This window comes from Callorhinchus milii, unplaced genomic scaffold (genome assembly GCF_018977255.1).
Source record: "Callorhinchus milii isolate IMCB2004 unplaced genomic scaffold, IMCB_Cmil_1.0 Scaffold1, whole genome shotgun sequence".
NCBI lineage: Eukaryota > Metazoa > Chordata > Chondrichthyes > Chimaeriformes > Callorhinchidae > Callorhinchus > Callorhinchus milii.
In genome coordinates, this window is record NW_024704742.1 from 69,766,996 (window position 1) to 69,785,624 (window position 18,629).

General features: G+C 45.7%; 1 protein-coding gene across 1 annotated transcript in view; it reads right to left on the reverse strand.

The window, feature by feature from the left end:
* The window catches only part of atrn (attractin), a 171,090-nt gene that overhangs the window by 65,799 nt on the left and 86,662 nt on the right, over nt 1-18,629 (reverse strand). Inside the window, exons 21-24 of the mRNA XM_042343754.1 lie at nt 14,934-14,986; nt 14,130-14,224; nt 12,277-12,355; nt 9,546-9,703 (exon numbers count right to left, since the gene is read on the reverse strand). Of these exons, the coding sequence (XP_042199688.1) occupies nt 9,546-9,703; nt 12,277-12,355; nt 14,130-14,224; nt 14,934-14,986 (385 nt within the window). The remainder of the gene's footprint in view (nt 1-9,545; nt 9,704-12,276; nt 12,356-14,129; nt 14,225-14,933; nt 14,987-18,629) is intronic.

Here is an 18,629-nt window from a genome sequence, read left to right on the forward strand (position 1 = left end):
CAGGGAGCCAGTGAAGCTGGGTGAAGATGGGGATGTTAGGCTCGCGGAGCCTGATACGGAGGCCTCGAACAGAACGTTGGTGTAGTCAAATCTGGATCTGATTGAACACGCGGATGAGGGTCTCAGTCCGAGGGGGGGTAGGTAGGGATGGAAGCAGGGCAATGTTACAGATGTGAGGGAAAGCTGAGCAGATAAGAACACAAATGTGGGGGATTGAAAGACAGCTGTGAATCAAATGTGGAATCCTGTAGCATATTGGTTAGAGCACTCGCCTCGCAAACAAGAGGACCCAGGTTTGATTCCCGGGTAGTGAAACCTTAGGCAAGTTTCCTTACTCCGCATGCCTCTGTTTACCTAGAAGTAAACAGTTGATAGTCGATTGGTGGATCACTTTCTTTGAATAATTCCTTCAAATAAATAAATAAATAATAGTTTGGTCACTTGATCTACAACTGTTTGTGGGACACTACTGTTCACAATTGGCTACCGTGTTTCGCTCACACAATATACAATCCACTTGAAGTGAAGTGCTTTGAAACATCTCAACAATGTGATAAGGCTCTCTATCAAATGCAAGAATTATTATTATTATATTATGATTAGCTGTATTCTTTGCAGCTTTGCTTGCAACTAAGGATTCAATATGGAATGTAGATTGACACACAGACAGACACACAGACAGACATTTCATCTTTATCTATACTCATCTGGGAGGACTCCTGTGGGAGGACTCATTTTGGCTGTACCGCTCTTTGAGTGGACAACTCATTTTGGCACGCTGTTGCATACCTTTCAACACTGAAGTGCAGCCGCGCTGTTCTTTGTTCTTCAGTTTCATTTAATGGATCTTCTCTCTTTTGTTTAGCATTTTTACTTATCCTTGAAAAGTTTGATTTCCACTTAGGCATCTTTATAATCTATACTAATAAACAACAACAATATTAAACTTGTAAAGCGCCTTTCATGTAAGGAGGATGTCCCAAGGCGCTGAACAGTCAGTGTTTCGGACGAATACAAATATACATGTATAATTTATAATCACTGGGACGTCCTCCCGATGTGAAAGGCACTTTAAAAATGTAATTTTGTTGTGGTTGCCACAACTTAGCTTCGTCTGTGTTCTTTATTTTGTTCCTGCCGCTGCTTGGCTATGTGCGTGTTCTGTAACGCAGGATGCCACAGCGCCACAGTCAGCCACCAGGTGTAACTGCAGTGCATGCGTACATACTTAGGTGCTCTGTAACACACGTGCCACTGAAACACATTTTAGGTCAGAACTCATGAACAATAGAAGATCCCCGAAAACAATTCCCATGTTACCCCCAGGTGCAAGACCTTTCCAATTAGGTATAAATCATGTCTCTATGTCAATTAGCTATTAAGATCCTTCTTGAAGTGCAGACAGACATTGCCATTTTATTAGTGTGTATACATATATAAAAGATAAGTCATGAGGCTCCGCAAGATGGAGAGTACATCCATCCATGCAGTTTGATGCTGTCAGTGCCTGAGGTGAGAAGGCACTGAGGGGAGAGAAGCAGGAGAGCCTCTGTCGTGTCAACATTCAACTGAAGGACTCGCCCAGGATTTGTACGTTATTACATGTTAATGTTGTGCCCCATAATGTGCTCAAAAAGTTTGTTCTATCTTTTTAACCTACCATGCATCCAGCAGCAGAATTAGCACACGTTCACTCCTTGCTGGGTTTATCTATCACCAGCCTTACAGTTCCACAAATCATGTGCACGCGTCATCTCACAGGAAGAGAAAAGAGTATTAATGCAGCCAGCCTGGTGGTCAGGTGACATTTTTCTAACTAGAAAACTTTGATTGTGGTGTATTAGCACTGAGTTTTTTTTCCCCTCCTTGAGTTGAGAGAAACTAAGGCATATATCAAGGCACTGTCTCTCTCTCCTACACACGGGCAAGCTGGACAGTCTGCACTAGCAACAAACTAGTAAGAATCTGCTGGTAAGCCGCCGAGTCAGAAGGTTGTGGGTTCAATCAGCTAATAGGGACTCAGGATTCATATGGTTTAAGCTGATGCTCCAATGTAGTGCTAGGGATGTGCTGCATTGTCGGAGGCGCTGTCCTTTGGGTGAAACGTTAAACCGATTTCCCAGCTGCCAGTCCAGGTGGACATTAAAGATCCTCCTACACTATTCAAAAAGGGAAGTGAGTTCCTCCCTGTGTCTTGGCCAACAATCCTCCAGAAAGAAGTTCGTCAGTCACTTCGTGGTTGTTTGTGGGACAGTTTATTGCTGCCTAAAGTTGCTGTGTCAAAGATATCTCAAAGCACTTCATGGAATATACTATAAAGTGGAGCGACTGTGTATTTTATGAGTCTACACAATATGTCAAGGGAGCCCGGGGGAAATTTCGCTGTATCCTCTCGAGCGGAATGTAAACATGACCCGGTTGCTTTTCAAGCATGGTGACAAGCTGGGCTATTGCTCTTCGCAGACAAATAAAGGTAGCCGTCATATTCAAGAACTGATGAAGTGCATCAAAGGTTATGGCAGGCTCCTAGAGCTATTGAGACAATGGGCGGACCAGCCCAAAGGAAGGATTTAAATGAAGAACTATCATTGGTAAACCAGAACGATACACCCATCTCGACAGAAGAGGGGCTGCAGGCCAAATGTATCCTGTAGAAGGGAAAGGCTGTAGGGTCGAATAGGGTCTCTGCTGACTCCTGTAAGAACCTGGAATTCTTAATGACCTCTTCTCTGTTTTTGAAAGTCATTCAATACAAAAACATTTAGAACGTGGATCACTGCACCCAGTGTCGTCAAAGCAGAATCAATTGGGACGCAAAAGTGAGAGATAGAGAGGCATTTGGGAAACAAGGGTATTATATACAATATAGGAACAGGACTAGGCCATTCAGCCCTCGAGCCTGCTCCACCATTCTATTAGATCATGGCTCATCAGTATCTCAACTCCAATTATTATGAATTAAGTATTGAAGGGTACAGAGCAGGGTAAAGGTAAGGAAATGCTTCACAAGATCTGCCATCATCTAAGAGTTGAAGTTAGTTTAATAGAGGTTGCGACTGATAAGATTATTTTTTTTCTATTTCTGTCATCATCAGATTCAACACTGTTGATGCCACAGGCTCTATACACTTCTCTCTTAATTCAAATATGTGTGGAGGGTGGAGGTGTGTATAAGTGACTATGATATCACAGGCATATGTAGGGGTGTGTGTGTATATAGCTGTGTAACAATAAAACATACTTATACACACACACATAAACTTAGATGATCTGATTTTAGTGTACTGATACAGTGCAACACCATTATAATGTGATAATCTGGCTCCAATGTCTCAGGCCTTGTGTTTTAACTAAGTGTCAGGAGTGCATCTTGTACATCTCTCTCTCACACAAACACACACTTACACCAACACACTCACACACAGAATTCAGGAGGTGACTCAGCAACAGACATCAGTGGCGACCTCAACATTAGCCTTTTTTAGTGGTTAGGAAGCTGGATCAGCACCGGATGCCAACCACAGGCCTTATAACAGGGCATAAAAGAGTATAACAATATGTCATGGGTATAGCAAGAGTATCATAGGATGTAACAGGGTATGCTCTGTAGAATTATATACAAAATGTGTCTCGTTTGATGGTCAGTGGCTTTCAGCTGCTGATTTATGAATTTTTGATACCCTACATTGCATTTGCAAAATTAAAAACAATTTTAAAAAAGAAAAGTACATTACATTATTATGTTTATTGTATACAATCTTTGAATACAATGGGTAGTAGTAAATGCAACACAGAGGTTTACCTCCACGCTAGCACATTTAAGGAAGGCTGGATAGATACCTCTAGATACCCTGTGGCATACATAGGAATCTAGCCAGTTAGCACGGAACGTATAACAGCAGCAACAACAAAGCTAGGTAAGTACATGAGGGAGAAAGGAATAGAAAGTTATGCTGATAGGCTTAGCTGAGGAAAGGCAGGAGGCTCATAAACGTCAGGAGGAGCATAAACGCCAGCATAGACGAGTTGTGCCGAATGTGTTGTATATTCTATGTCACAACAAAATTACATTTGTGTAGCGCATTTCACATCAGGATGACGTCCAATGGCGCTGGACAATCAGTGTTTGGGACTCGAGCTGGGGGTCAGGATAGCAGAGGCCAGGGGGTGAACGCGGAGGGTAATCAAAGGCACAGTCGAAGAGGAGCATCTTGAGACAGGTCTTGAAGGAAGCAAGGGAGGGGGCAAGGCGGAGTGACTGCGGGATGGAGTTCCAGAGGGTGGGGGCAGAGTGGCTGAAGGCCCGCTCGCCAATGGTGGGGCGGGCGAGGTGGAGGATGTGAAGCAGGCCGGAGCCCGCTGAATGTAGGGAACGGGCAGATTGGTACGGGGTTAGGAGGTCGCAGAGGTAGGGGGAGCAAGACCATGGAGGGCTTTGAAGGTGAGGACCAGGATCTTGAACTGTATCCTCCATGTAATGGGAAGCCAGAGGAGTCAGGCGAGGATGGGGGTGATAGGGTCATGTAGCCTGATGCAGAAGACACGGGCTGCAGAGTTCTGGATGAACTGCAGCCTACGGAGAAGGACCTGGGGAGGCCAACAAGCAAGGAGTTTGCATAGTCAAGCCTGGATGTTATGAATGCTTGTATGAGGGTTTCGGTGGCCTGCGGTGTGAGACAGTGGCGGAGCCGGGCGATGTTGTGGAGGTGGGGTAATGTCAGAGCGGGTCATGGCATGGATGTGGTGTAGAAAGGATAGTTGAGGGTCAAACAAGATGCCAAGGTTCCGGACTGGTTTAGTAAGTTGCAGTGCACAACCTTGGACAGGAGTGGAGGACAACTGAAGAATTATAGAATCCTAGAATTATACAGCACAGAAGGAGGCCAATCGGCCCATCGTGTCTGTGTCTGCTCTTTGAAAAGAGTTATCCAATTCAATCCCACTCCCCCACTCTCTCCTCATAGCCATGCAAAACTTGTTCTCCCCAAATAATTATCTACTTCTCTCTTAAAAGCTGTTATCGAATCGGCTTCCACCACCCTTTCAGGCAATGTATTCCAGATCTGAACAAATTGGTGTGTAAAAAAATTTCTCCTCACCGCCCCTCTGTTTCGTTTAACAACTATTCTAAATCGGTGCCCTTGGGTTACCGACCCACCCGCCAGTGGAAATAGTTTCTCCTTGTTCACCCTATCGAATCCCCTCATAATTTTGAAAACTTCTATTCAGTCTCCTCTTAACCTTCTCTGTTCCAAGGAGAATAATCCCAGCTTCTCTCGCCTCTCCTGATAACTGAAGTCCTTCATTCCTGATACCATCCTGGAAAATCTCCTTTGAACCCTCTCCAATGCCTCGACATCCTTCCTAAAGTGTGGGGCCCAGAACTGAACACTTACTCTCGCTGAGGCCCAACCAGTGTTTTATAAAGGTTTGTTATAACTTCCTGACTTTTGTATTCTCTGCCCCTATTTATAAAGCCTAGTGTCCCGTATGCTTTTTTAACAGCTTTATCTCCCTGTCCTGCCACCTTCAAAGATTTACTGATATGAACCCCCAGGTCTCTCTGTTTCTTCGCCCCCTTTAAGATTGTACCATCCTCTTATATTGCCTCTCCTCATTCTTCCTCCCAAAATACCATCACTTCACATTTCTCCACATTAAACTTCATCTGCCACGTGTTTGCCCATCTTACCAGTCTGTCTATGTCCATTTGCAGTCTGCTACTATCCTCCTCACTGTTTACTACTTCTCCTAGCTTAGTATCATCTGCAAACTTGGAAATTGTACTCCCTATACCCAAGTCTAGGTCATTTATATAGATCGAAAACAGCAGTGGTCCCAATACCGACCCCTGGGAGTCACATTTGCACACTTCCCTCCAGTCAGAAAAACAACTGTTCACAAATACTCTCTGCTTTCTGTCTCCCAGCCAGTTCTGTATCTATGCTGCCACTGTCCCTTTAATACCGTGGGCTTCTATTTTGCTTACAAGTCTCTTATGTGGCACTTTATCAAACGCCTTTTGAAAATCCATATAAACTACACCAAGTGCACTACCTTCATCCACCCTCTCCGTTACTTATTCACACAGAGGATACAGTTCAAGATCCAGGATCTCAGCTTCAAAGCCCTCCACAGTCTTGCTCCCCCCTATCTCTGCAACCTCCTAACCCCCCACCACCGTGCCCGCTTCCTCTGCTCAGCGGGCTCCGGCCTGCTTCATATCCTTCACCTCGCTCGCACCACTATTGACGGGCAGGCCTTCTGCCACTCTGCCCCCACCCTCTGTAACTCCATCCTGCAGTCCCTCCGCCTCACCCCCTCCCTTGCCTACTTCAAGACCCATCTCAGGACCCTCCTCTTCGACCACCCTGTTTCTCCCCCTGCCTTCTAACCTCCCCAATCCCGACCCCCAGCTCGGGTCTGAAACTCTGTTTGTCCAGCGTCTTGGGACGTCCTCCCAACGTGAAAAGCGCTATACAAATGTAATTTTGTTGTTTTTGATCAAAAATCTCTTATCAAGTTTGTGAGACAGGATTTGCCTTTAACAAACCTGTGTTGGCTGTCCTTTATTAACCCATATTTTTCTAGGTGAAAATTTATTTTGTCCCGTTTTATAGTCTCTAGAAGTTTCTCTACTACTGACATTAGGCTGACTGGCCTGTAGTTCCTGGGTTTATCCTTCAGCCACTTTTTGTACAGGGGAGTAACATTTGCAACCCTCCAGTCCTCTGGCACCACCCCGGTGTCCAAGGAGGATTGTAATTGTGGCAGAGACTCTGTTATTTCCACCCTTACTTCCCTCAGTAACCTAGGATGCATCCTGTCCGGACAGGGTGACTTATCTACCTTGAACACCAACAACCTTTTTAGTACCTCCTCTGTTTATTCTTATCTTATCCAATTTCTCTACCCTCTCCTCCAATTGGCTGCATCCTCTTCTTTTGTGAAGACAGATGCAAAGTACTCATTCAGTACGTCAGCCATGCCCTCTGCCTCCACAAGAAGATTTCCTCTTTGGTCCCACCCTACCTTTGACTTAACATTTATTCTTTATATGCTTATAAAATACCTTAGGGTTCCCTTTTGTTACCTGCTAATCTTTTCTCATACAATATCTTTGCCCCTCCTATTTCCTTTTTCAGTTCTCCTCTGTACTTTCTATATTCTATTTGATTATCTTCTGTATTTTGGACCTGACATTTATCATAAACCTCCTTTTTCTGTTTTATTTTATTCCCAATTTCCTTTTTCATCCAGGGAGGTTTGGATGCTCTACTTTTTCCTTTTGTGGGAATGTATTTGTTCTGTCCCCGAACTATTTTCTTCTTGAAGGCTTCCCATCGCTTGTTAGCTGTTTTACCTGCCAATCTTTCTTTCCAGTGCACCATGGCTCGGTCCCTTTTTAACTCACTGAAATTTGCCCACTTCCAGTTGAGTATCTTCACCTTTGATTGTTCCTTGTCCCTTTCCATAAGTACTCTAAATCTAATGAGTTGTGATCACTGTTGTCCAGATGCTCTCCTACTGGAACCTGTTCCACTTGCCCCACTTCATTCCCCAGAACTAGATCCAGCACTGCTTCCTTCCTGATTGGGTTGAAAACATACTGATCCAGAAAGTTATCCTGCACACTTTCAGGAATCCTTCCCCTTCCTTGCCCTTTACACTATTATTTTGCCAGTCTATGTTAGGATAATTGAAGTCCTCCATTATTACTACTCTATTGGTTTTGCATCTTTCTGAAATCTGCTTGCAGATTTGCTCGTTTATCACCTTCCCACTATTTGGTGGTCTGAAGTATACACCTAACAGAGTAACAGTTCCTTTTCTGCTCCTTAACTCTAACCAAATAGATTCTGTTTGGGGCCCTCTACCACATCGTCCCTTTCCAGGGCCGTAACTGTGTCTTTAATCAATATTGCCACCACCCCTTCCTTTTTTTCCTTCCCGATCCCTCCTGAATACATTAGTCAGGATTATTCAGCTCCCATTCCTGCCCTTGTTTGAGCCAGGTCTCCGTTATTGCCACTGCATCATAACCCCCTTTGGCAACTTGAGTTTGCAGCTCACCAATCTTATTGGTCATACTCAGTGCATTTACGCACATGCACTCCAAGACCGACTTAGTCTGTTTTTCATTTCTCCCCCGTCTAATCCCTCCTTTTTCTGGATTACTCCTTATTACATTGCTATTTATCACTCCCAGCCCTCTATGTAACTTGTTTGTCCTCTCTAATACTACATCCCGATTCCCTTCCACCCTCGAAATTAGTTTAAACCCTTCCCCACAACACTAGATAACCTCCCTGCGAGGACATTAGTCCCAGCCTTGTCAGTGTAACCCATCCCCCTTGTACAGGTCCCAAGCGCCCCAGAACTGAAGCCCTCCTTTCTGCACCATTTCTCCAGCCATGCATTCATGTGTTTGATCCTGCTGTTTTGATACTCACTTGCACTAGGCACTGGGAGTAATCCAGAGATCACCCCCTTTGAGGTCCTACTCTTTAGCTTTTTCCCAAGCTTCTGATACTCTCCCTGTAGGATCTCAGCCCTTTTTTCCTTAAGTCATGGATCCCAACATGGACCACGACTTCTGGATGTTCCCCTTCCCCCTGTAGAACGCCTTGCACCCATTCCATGATATCTTCAACCCTGGCACCAGGAAGGCAACATTCCATGCGAGAGTCATATCTTTAATAATAATAATAATCCTTTGGTTGCAGAAACACCTGTCTACTCCTTTCACCATTGTGTCCCGAATAACAATTGCTCTGTCAAGAAAGTTAGCTTTCATCCAAGACTTGAGGTCTGACAAACATTCCTTCAGGACAGCAGTGGTCTTGGGAGTCATGGGTGGAGCAGAGAGATAGAGTTGGGTGTCATCCGCATACATGAAGTTGACCCCATGTCTGCGGATGATGTCACCAAGAGGGCGCATATAGATATTGAAGAGGAGGGGACCAAGGACAGATCACCGAGGAACGCCGCAAGAGAGTGTGCGGGGGCTAGAGGAGAAACCATTTGTGCAGATGAAGTGGAGATGTTGTGAGAGGTAAGATCTGAACCATTCAAGGACAGAAGCATGAAGGTTGAGGTGAGAGGAGAGGCAGTGGAGGCGGATAGAGTGGTCTCCCCACTCTCGTGAAAGCTCTCCCCAAAGACGCAAACTGCTAACATAATAATAATAATAATAATAATAATCCTTGCATTTGATATAGCGCTTTTCACGTCGGGAGGACGTCCCAAAGCGCTTCACAGAATATACTGTAAAGTGAATTGACTGTATATTTGTGGGCGAACGCGGCTGCCAATTGCGCACAGCAATGTCCCACAAACAGTCGTAGATTGAAAATGACCAATTTATTATTGTTTGGGGTTTTGGAGGGATTATTATTAGGCGTGTGGAGTAAGGAAACTTGCCCAAGGTTTCGCCCTGCCTGGAACATAATTCCAAAGGTATTAGAAAGCGGACTAGATGGACCTTGGTATTTTATCGTCTAGCAATTCCTACGTTCCTATGGACGAGGAAACTGGTAACTAACCTGTATCTTGATGGGCCAGGTGAAGTTGCTGACATACACGAAGAATGTGATGTTCGGGTTGTTGCGGAAGTCAAACTTCTCGTTGGAGAAGCTGTCCTTATATTCTTTGATGTTGTTCTTCGAAATAATCGGAATCTCTTCTCCCGCCTGTGTGCCGGCTGTTTTCAGCACAGGAAACAATAACCAAAAATCCAATTAACTCACTGACAAAGCCCTTGTGAAGCTCAAAAGCCAGACCAGTTCTCAGCAACAACCAAAATAGCTGTTTATGGGACGTTGCTGTTTGTGCGCAAATTGTCTGCCATGTTCGCCCACAACAAACACAGTCACTTCATTTTCAGTGTATCCTGGGAAGCGCTTTGAGACATCCACCCAACTTGAAAGGCGCTGTGTCAAATGAAAGGATTATAGTAATATAGGAATACATAGGAGCATAAGAACAGGAGGAGGCCGTTCAACAACAACAAGATTCCATTTATAGAGCGCCTTTCACGTTGGGAGGACGTCCCAAGGCGCTGTACAGTTGGGTCAGGACCCGAGCAGGGGGGAAATGGTCAGGGTGAGGGGAGGGAAAGGAGGGAGCGAGGAGGGGGTAGAAAGTCGAGAGGAGAGCTGAAGGCACGGTCAAAGAGAAAGGTCTTGAGACAGGCCTTGAAGGAGGAAAGGGAGGAGGCGGCGAAGGCACTGGGGGATGGAGTTCCAGAGCCTGGGGGCTGAGAGGCTGAAGGCCCGGCCACCGATGGTAGGGTGGTCGGGGCGGGGGACATGGAGCAGACCGGAGCCAGAGGAACGGAGGGTATGGGCAGTTAGGTAGGGGGATAGTAGGTCGGAGAGGTAGGAGGGAGCGAGGCCGTGAATGGCCTTGTAGATGAGGATGAGTATCTTGAATTTGATCCTCTGGGGGATGGGGAGCCAGTGGAGGCGAGCGAGGGTGGGAGTGATGTGGTCCTGGTGCGGTACAGTACACGAGCTGCAGAATTCTGAATGACCTGCAGCTTGTGGAGGGAGGTGCCGGGAAGGCCGGCGAGGAGAGAGTTCCCATAGTCCAGCCTTGAAGTGATAAAGGCATGGACCAGAGTTTCAGCAGCGTGAGGGGTGAGGTAGTGCCGTAGTCTGGCGATGTTCTGGAGGTGATGGAAGGCAGTGCCAATTGTGGCGCGGATATGAGGGAGAAAGGACAGCTCAGGGTCGAACAGAACACTGAGATTCCTGACCGGCTTTGAGAGGTGGAGAGTGCAGCCTTGGATGCTGATGGTGTCAGCGCCTGAGGTGCGGAGGCGCTGACGTGAGCCAATCAGGAGGGCCTCGGTTTTGTGCACGTTGAGCTGAAGAAAGTTGTCTCTCGTCCAGGACTCGATGTCGGACAGGCAGACTGTCAGGACATCGGGGGTCGTGGAGTTGAGGGTAGAGGAGGAAAGGTAGAGTTGGGTGTCATCCGCATACATGTGGAAGTTAACCCCATGTCTGCGGATAATGTCACCAAGGGGGAGCATATAGAGGGTGAAGAGGAGGGGACAGAGGACAGAGCCCTGAGGGACACCGCACGAGACAGTGCGGGGGCTGGAGGAAAAGCCGTTCGTGGAAACAAAATGAAGACGGTGGGAGAGGAACGACCTAAACCACTCAAGGATTTTGAGGAGGTCCGGCCAGATTTGTCGGTGGACCGTTAGGCCAGGTTTGACGCAGGTGCGTTCAGCGGCCTGCACCTGGCTCTTCAGTGAGCGGAGGTGGGTGGTGAACCAGGGGGAGGAGCGAGAGTAGGAGACAGTACGGGAGGTGATGGGGGCAAGAGTATCGAGTGTGGAGGAGAGGGTGTTGTGGAGGAGGGTGAGAGCAGAAGAGGGGTCAGTGAGGGTTGATGGCCAGAGGGAGAGGAGTTCAGAGGACTCCAAGGCAGCGATTAGGGATTGTGGGGGTAACTTCTTCCAGCGACGGTAGAAGATGGTGGTGGGTCTGGTGGAGGTGGGGAGGGAATTGGAGGTGGTGAAGGAGATAAAGTGAGGATCGGAGACGGCCTTGTCGGTAATGGTGACATCCGAGACACTGAGGCCCCGGGTGATCACCAAATCGAGTGGGTGGCTGTGACTGTGAGTGGCGGAGTTGATGTGGAGGGAGAGATTGAGCGACGAGAGCAGGGAGGAGAAGTCCGAGGAGATGGAGCAGGAGGGTGAAGTGCAGGTTGAAGTCGCCCAGGATGATGAGGCGATCAGAGCAGAGGCAGAAAGATGTAAGTAGGGTGGAAATATCGGAGATGAAGGTGGGAGAGGTTTTAGGGGGCTGGTAGAGGAGGAGGATTTTGAGTGAGAGGAAGGAGGGGTGGGAGAGGGTGAGGTGCTCAAAAGAGGGAAAAGAGCCAGAGGAGTAGGGGGATAGGGCAAGTGGTGTCCCTGAGATAAGGGCTTATTTTTGGTCAACTGGGTTTCTTACAATTCGGAAACCCATCTCCATGCTTAAACTGGGAGTTCCATGCCACCTACACATGGAAATTTCTGTTCATTGGAAAGGAATGCACACTCTCTCCCTGGAGGGACGTCCTGCTTACCTAATCTCAGAGAGTATAGATGCAGCCTGGTGAGAACCAAGGACCCGAGAGTGTGCAATGGGAGTAATTACTGGAGTTTCAATGGCAAGATCTTGCCAGTTTTAACTTTTAACTGCTGCATATAAATGGAAACTATCAAATTCACTGTATATCTCTTCAGAAGCAAAAAGCACACTGCGTAAGTCTTACCTAAGAAGCTCGTGGACCAGGTGATGTTGAGGTTAAAGTTTTTCGATGCGTTAATAAACATGTCCAAGTCTCTATTTTGCTGAAATAAAGAAAGTTCATATATTTACCAGTGGCCTGAGATTCCAGGGAACAAACAGTTGACTGGCAAAGGGATGGTAAGAAGGAGGGGAATGGAGGAAGGGAGGGAGCAAAGTGAAGGGACTTTTCCACAAGTTTGCAGAGCACAATATGGCATTTGCATTTCCTGAGACAGGAATTTTCTGATAGAAATCTATTCCAGGAAGATCGCAGATAATTGCTCAGATTGTGATTAAATGCTGGGGAACTCCAACTCAGAGCAGCTCACTTCCCAAATACAATGGCGTGAATTCTCTAGTGAGTAAACTCTGATCAAGCGCAACTTTATAGGAGCAAAATAGTGGTGGGTAGGAGGGGAAATAATAATAATCCTTGCATTTGATATAGCGCCTTATCATGTCATTGAGCCGTCTCAAAGCGCTTCACAGAATATACTATAAAGTATAATGTGTGAGTGAAATGTGGCAGCCAATTGCGTAAAGAAGTGTACCACATAATTTGGGGATTTAGTGACCAAATTCTTATAAATAAAATACAACTAACATTGGAAGGAGCTGCCAATGTGATGACAGATTAAAGTTGGCACTCAAACTCAGACTTTGGGGGGGTAAAAAAGGGGTTAAGGAGGGGGAAAGGTGGCCAAAAACAGGGTCAAAGAAAAAGGTGTGAGAAAAGGGACTCCGGAGTGGAGTTCCAGAGAGCAGGAGCAGACAGGCTGAAAGTTTGTCTGCTGATGGTGGAGTGGGGGGGGAATTAAGATAGCAGGTGCATGCTGAGTGGAGGAAGCTGGGGTAGTAGTTCGAGGAGGTCACAGAGGTAGGTTGGGGCAAGACCACGAAGGGATTTAACGATTAGGACGAGGACTTTGACATTGTCCACTGAGGGATGGGGATCCAATGGGGGGCCGGGTGAAGATGGGCTGATAGGCTTGCAGAGTCTTATGTGGTAAAGGACAAAAGGCACAGAGCTCTGGATGATCTGCAGACCCAGAATTTGGAAGAGTGTTGAAAAGAGGGGGAAGGGGAAATGTCTTTACAGAGGACTGTTAGACTGTGTATTTCCTGATGACAAACTGCTAATGAGATGGAGACCATGAATTTATTTTAAGAGACCCAGATTGATGCTTAAATGAATATGAAATGATGCGGGGGAGTGAGCGGGAGAGCAAGATTAGACTAGGTAGCTCATGTTGGGGAGAAACATCCTCATGGATTTGATTGGCCAAATCAGTGGATTCTGTGATGTTCTGTGAGACTGTGAACTCTTCCCAATTGAGCTATTAATGCTATTATGATCTAATTAACTACTAACAGTTTACATTTATATAGTGCCCTTGTAAAACGGTGCATTTTACAGAGACATAGGAACAGGAGGAGGCCATTCAGCCCCTCAAGCCTGTTCCACCATTCTATTTGATCATGGCTGATCTGTACCTCAACTCCAATTACCTGCCCTTGCCCCATATCCATTGATATCTTGACTTACCAAAAACTATCCACCTCAGGCTTTAAAATTTGAATGGATTAGCATTCACAGTCTTTTGGGGTAACAGAGTTCCAAATTCCAGATCCAGATGGATGGGGGTTGGACTCCAAGCAAGGGGGAGGTGGTCGTAGGAATGAACAAAGAGGTAGGATTTGACGTGGAGCTTCAAGACAGATAGAGGGGGGGCGAGACAGAGTTGGATAGATATAGGGAATAAAGGGAGGAAGTTTCAGAGGTTTGGGAGTGTAGAAACTAAAAACTGCCACACTCCAGTCACATGCAATACTCACTTCCTCAGGGGTGGCTACAAAGTTGATGGCTGTATAGTAACGATCATCCTCCTGAGAGAAGCTGAAGGTGAACTGGTAGTCAATCAGCAGGGAATCTGCCAGGGGGAAGAAACCAAACATCTCAAGTGGAACTCAGTCTACAGTGACCAACAACAAACCTCCCGTCCAATACAATAACAATAAATTACATTTGTAAAGCGCCTTTTACATTGGGAGGACATCCCAGGTGCTGGACAGCCAGGAATTTACACCCGAGCTGGGGGTTGGCATCAGGAGGGTGAAGAGTAGGGAGGGTAGAGGTAGAAGGATGACTGAAGGCGTGGTCGAAGAGGAGGATCTTGAGAAGTGCCTTGAAGGAGGCAAGGGAGGGAGCAAAGTGAAGGGACTGTGGAATGGAGTTCCAAAAGGTGGAGTAAAGAGATTGAAGGTCCGACCGCCAATGGTGGGGAAGGCCAGGTGCGGGACATGGAGCAGGCTGGATTTTACAATACATTGCATTCCAACATTTCATGAAACATTTTAGTTCTTAGTGAACTGATGGAAGTTTCATCAGCAAACAAGCTCCAATTTAAGATTATTTTGTTTTGGCTCTCATTTTTGCTGACTGTACATGGAGCGCAATGTTGGCTTCCTGTGTTAAACATCCAGTCAGAACAAAACCACTGGTCCATCAAGCAGGCTCATCCAGAGTCCTAAAGACTTCCTTCACCACATACATAAATTTTACATTTATACAGCATCTAAGAGCGCCTACAACTAAAGTAAACCACTTTTCAGTGTCCCAGACTGCACTCCTATACTTACAGTAGCAGGTGCCTTTCAGGGGGTTGCCCTGGTATCGAGTCTCAACGTCACATCTGCAAAGCAACGTTTCTCAATTTAGTTTCTCACAGAAACACAAATCTCTTACGGGTGAAATTTAAGCACAGTTCATTTCTTACTCTTCAGTAACTGATGCCATAGTCACCCAATCTCTGCCTCTTTCTCACCCCCACCACACCCCCACACACACACACACACACATGCGCCTTCTCATACAAATTTCCCCCCCATGTCTGCAATGCAATTGTGCAACCTGTTCACCTAATTCTACGTGCTCAAGGCACTGAGTTATCAGCCTGAATATCTCTCTCAACAACTTGCATTTATATATATCGCCATTCGTATGAAGCAGCATCTCAAAGCACTTAACAGTGGCCTGATGCTGAGCCGGGGGTGAGGGAGGAGGTGACTTAAGCACGGTTGAAGAGGAAGGTCTTCAATAGTGATTTAAAAGAGGGGAAGGAGGGAACAAGGCCCTTGAAAGGATAGGGGGAAAGAATTTCAAAGTTTCAAAGCTTCGGGGTGTAGTGGCTGAAAGCATGGCCACCAATGATGGAGCGGAGGGGACGAGGGACAAGCAGGAGGCCAGAGTTAGGCAGCGAGGCAGTGGGGCAGGAAAGCAGGTCAGAAAGGTCGTGAGGTGCCAGGGTGTGAAGGGATTTATAGACAAGTGAGAGGATCCCATGGAGATCACACTCATAGTCTCTTTCTCAGAGGCATCGCTCTCCCGCTCTCTCTCTCATTGGAAAGCAGATTAAAGGGAAACTTGGGCTTTCCTGATGGCCTGGGGATGTTCATAAGAATTTTCTCTCCAGAATAAATGATTCTCTTGCCCTCAGATCAAGTGCACAATTAATCTGTGTTTCTGATTTATTCTGTTCTGACCTCTGGTGCAACACACCAATGCAGAACAGAACTTGAGCATTAAAGTGATTCGGCTTACAACTGCAACCAAACAGAAGCTCCCAAATGTTTATGCTGAGACACTCAACAAAAGGAAGATCCAAGTTTATTTGTTTCGTTGCAATGCAGACGGCAGCAGAAAAGTTCTTGCAATGATCACATGATGTGGGACTTAAAGGATGCGGGATGGTGTAGTGCCAGATGCAGAACGTTGCTCTACATTTCCTATTGTTTTGCTGTTGTACTTTTCGAAAGGGGAAGAGAATTTCTCCCGATATCCTGACCAGAAACACTCTCTCCTCCCCAACTATTTGACTGTTTGAGAGCCATTGCTATGCGCAAATCAGCTGTCACGATCGCCTACAAAATAGTCACTACATTTTATATTCACCCGTTCAGCCTACCCCATCTCTGCAACATTGTCCGCCTCCGCCACTACCTCTCCCCTCAAGCCACCGAGACCCTCATCCACTTCCAGGGTTGACTTTGCTAACTCCCTGCTCATCAGACTTTCCAACTCTTCCTACACAAGCTGCAGATTATTCAGAACTCTGCAACTAGTGTACTCTCCCACTCCAAGCTCTGCGAATCTATCTATCACTCATCATCCTCGCCGGCTCCACTGCTTCCCCATCGTCCAGAGGATTGAGTTTAAGTTACTCGTCCCTATTTTTAAGCACTCCACAGTCTTGGCCCACGCTACCTCTGGGACCTGCTAAAACCTTACCTACCTGTCCACTCCCCTCCGCTTGGCAGGCACTGACCGGTTCCATGTCCCCCGCTCTGTCCACCCCATTATCAGCGGTAGGGTCTTCAACCTTCCTGCCCCACCCTCCAGAGCCCCTATCTTGCCTCCTTCAGCACCTCCGGATGTCCTCCCAATATGAAAAGTGCTGCACAAATGCAATTTGTTGTTGTTGTTGTTAACCTCTACCCTGCAAACCACTGGCTGTAGACACAGGTGTGGACATGGAGTGAGGGCAGGATCAGGCTCGTCTTTACTGCCTCCCCCTCCTCTACCTTCCCTGATCTATTGCTCTGGATCAGGAGCTAATCTGACGTGGATATTGCATGCAGACTATGACAATAATAATCCTTACATGTGATATAGTGCCTTCTCAAGTCGTTGATACATCTCAAACCGCTTCACAGAATATACTGTAAAGTGAATTGACGGTATATTTTGTGTGCAAAATGCACTTCATTCTGCACAGGAAGAATACTCCTCGTCAAAATATATTACATGAATGAAATGAATTTACAATAACAATAATACATGCATTTTATAGCACCTTATGTCAAGACATCATAAAGCATTTCACAGAGAATTGCTGTGAAGTTTAGTGACTGTGTATAAAAATCCTTACATTTAATAGAGCCTAATGTCATCAAGATATCTCAAAGTGCTATGCAGGTTTTACTGTAACATGGTATGACTGTGTATTTTTTGAACGCGACAGCCAGCAAGGTCCCACAAACAGCCATGGTTAAGAGAGAACAATGTTGAGGGATATGGGGAAAAAAACAGGATGTGGAATTAGGGATAGATCTAGGATGGACATTAACACCAACTGAACCTTGTATAAAAACCCAAAGATGTGGATGGTATATTATGGTCTGATATTTTTTTCTGGGATTTCTGCGACACAACATTGGTATAAAAAGGAACAAAGTATTTCAGATGAGATATTTAACAGACTGAATGTTCGGGAGTGGTGGCGGTGTGGGGGGGTAAGATAGAGGTGGGGGAGAGTGTGGGGGGTAAGAGGTTAGGCAAGGAATGGGATTATGATAAATCCAATTGAATCTTGGTGACCCAGAGGAATTTCAATGAGCATGTGGAACTCTCAGTCTGGTTTGTTTACTCTTAAGCAAGGCAATGAGATTCTGCATGTTAGACACCTGGCTATTAAAATTTAAAAAAAACTTTGGTGGAGAGAAATGAAGAGATCCCTTTTATTGCCTCTTCTAAAATTAGTTCTAAACTTTTGAAAGCACTTGATAATACTAATGTCCCTTGCGGTTGATTAAAAAACACCTTATCACATCATTGAGATGCCTCAAAGCATTTCACAGAATATATTGTAAAGTGGGATTGGCATGAATTGTAAAGATTTAAAAATACCTTTAATCCATGTGGAAAACCTTGTATATTTCAGCACAGCGAGAGGCATGTGATGCAAAATATCTTTCTTTAAACATATAAAATGCTAAATATTTAAGTCGAACATGAGAACATAAGAACCTAAGAAATAGGAGCAGGAGTAGGCCGTTCGGCCCCTCGAGCCTGCCCCACCATTTAATAAGATCATGGCTGATCTTCTAACTTAATTCCATTTACCTGCCTTATCCCCATATCCCTTAATCCCTTTAGTTTTCAAAGATCTATTGATCTCAGTCTTGAATATGTTCAATAACTGAGAATCCACAGCCTTCTGGGGTAGAGAATTCCATAAATTCACTACTCTCTGAGTGAAGAAATGTTTCCTCAACTCAGTTCTAAAACGCTGTCCTTTTAGATTCTCCAACCAGGGGAAACAATCTCACAATATCTACCCTGTCAAGAACTTAAGAATCTTATAGGTTTCTATAAGATCATCTCTAAATCTTTTATATTCCAGAGAATATAGGCCTAGTTTACTCAACCTCCCCTCGTAGGTCAACCCTCTCATCCCAGAAACCAATCTAGTGAACGTACGTTGCACCCCCTCTAAGGCAAGTATATCCTTTCTTAGATAAGGAGACCAAAACTGCACACAATATTCTAGGTGCGGT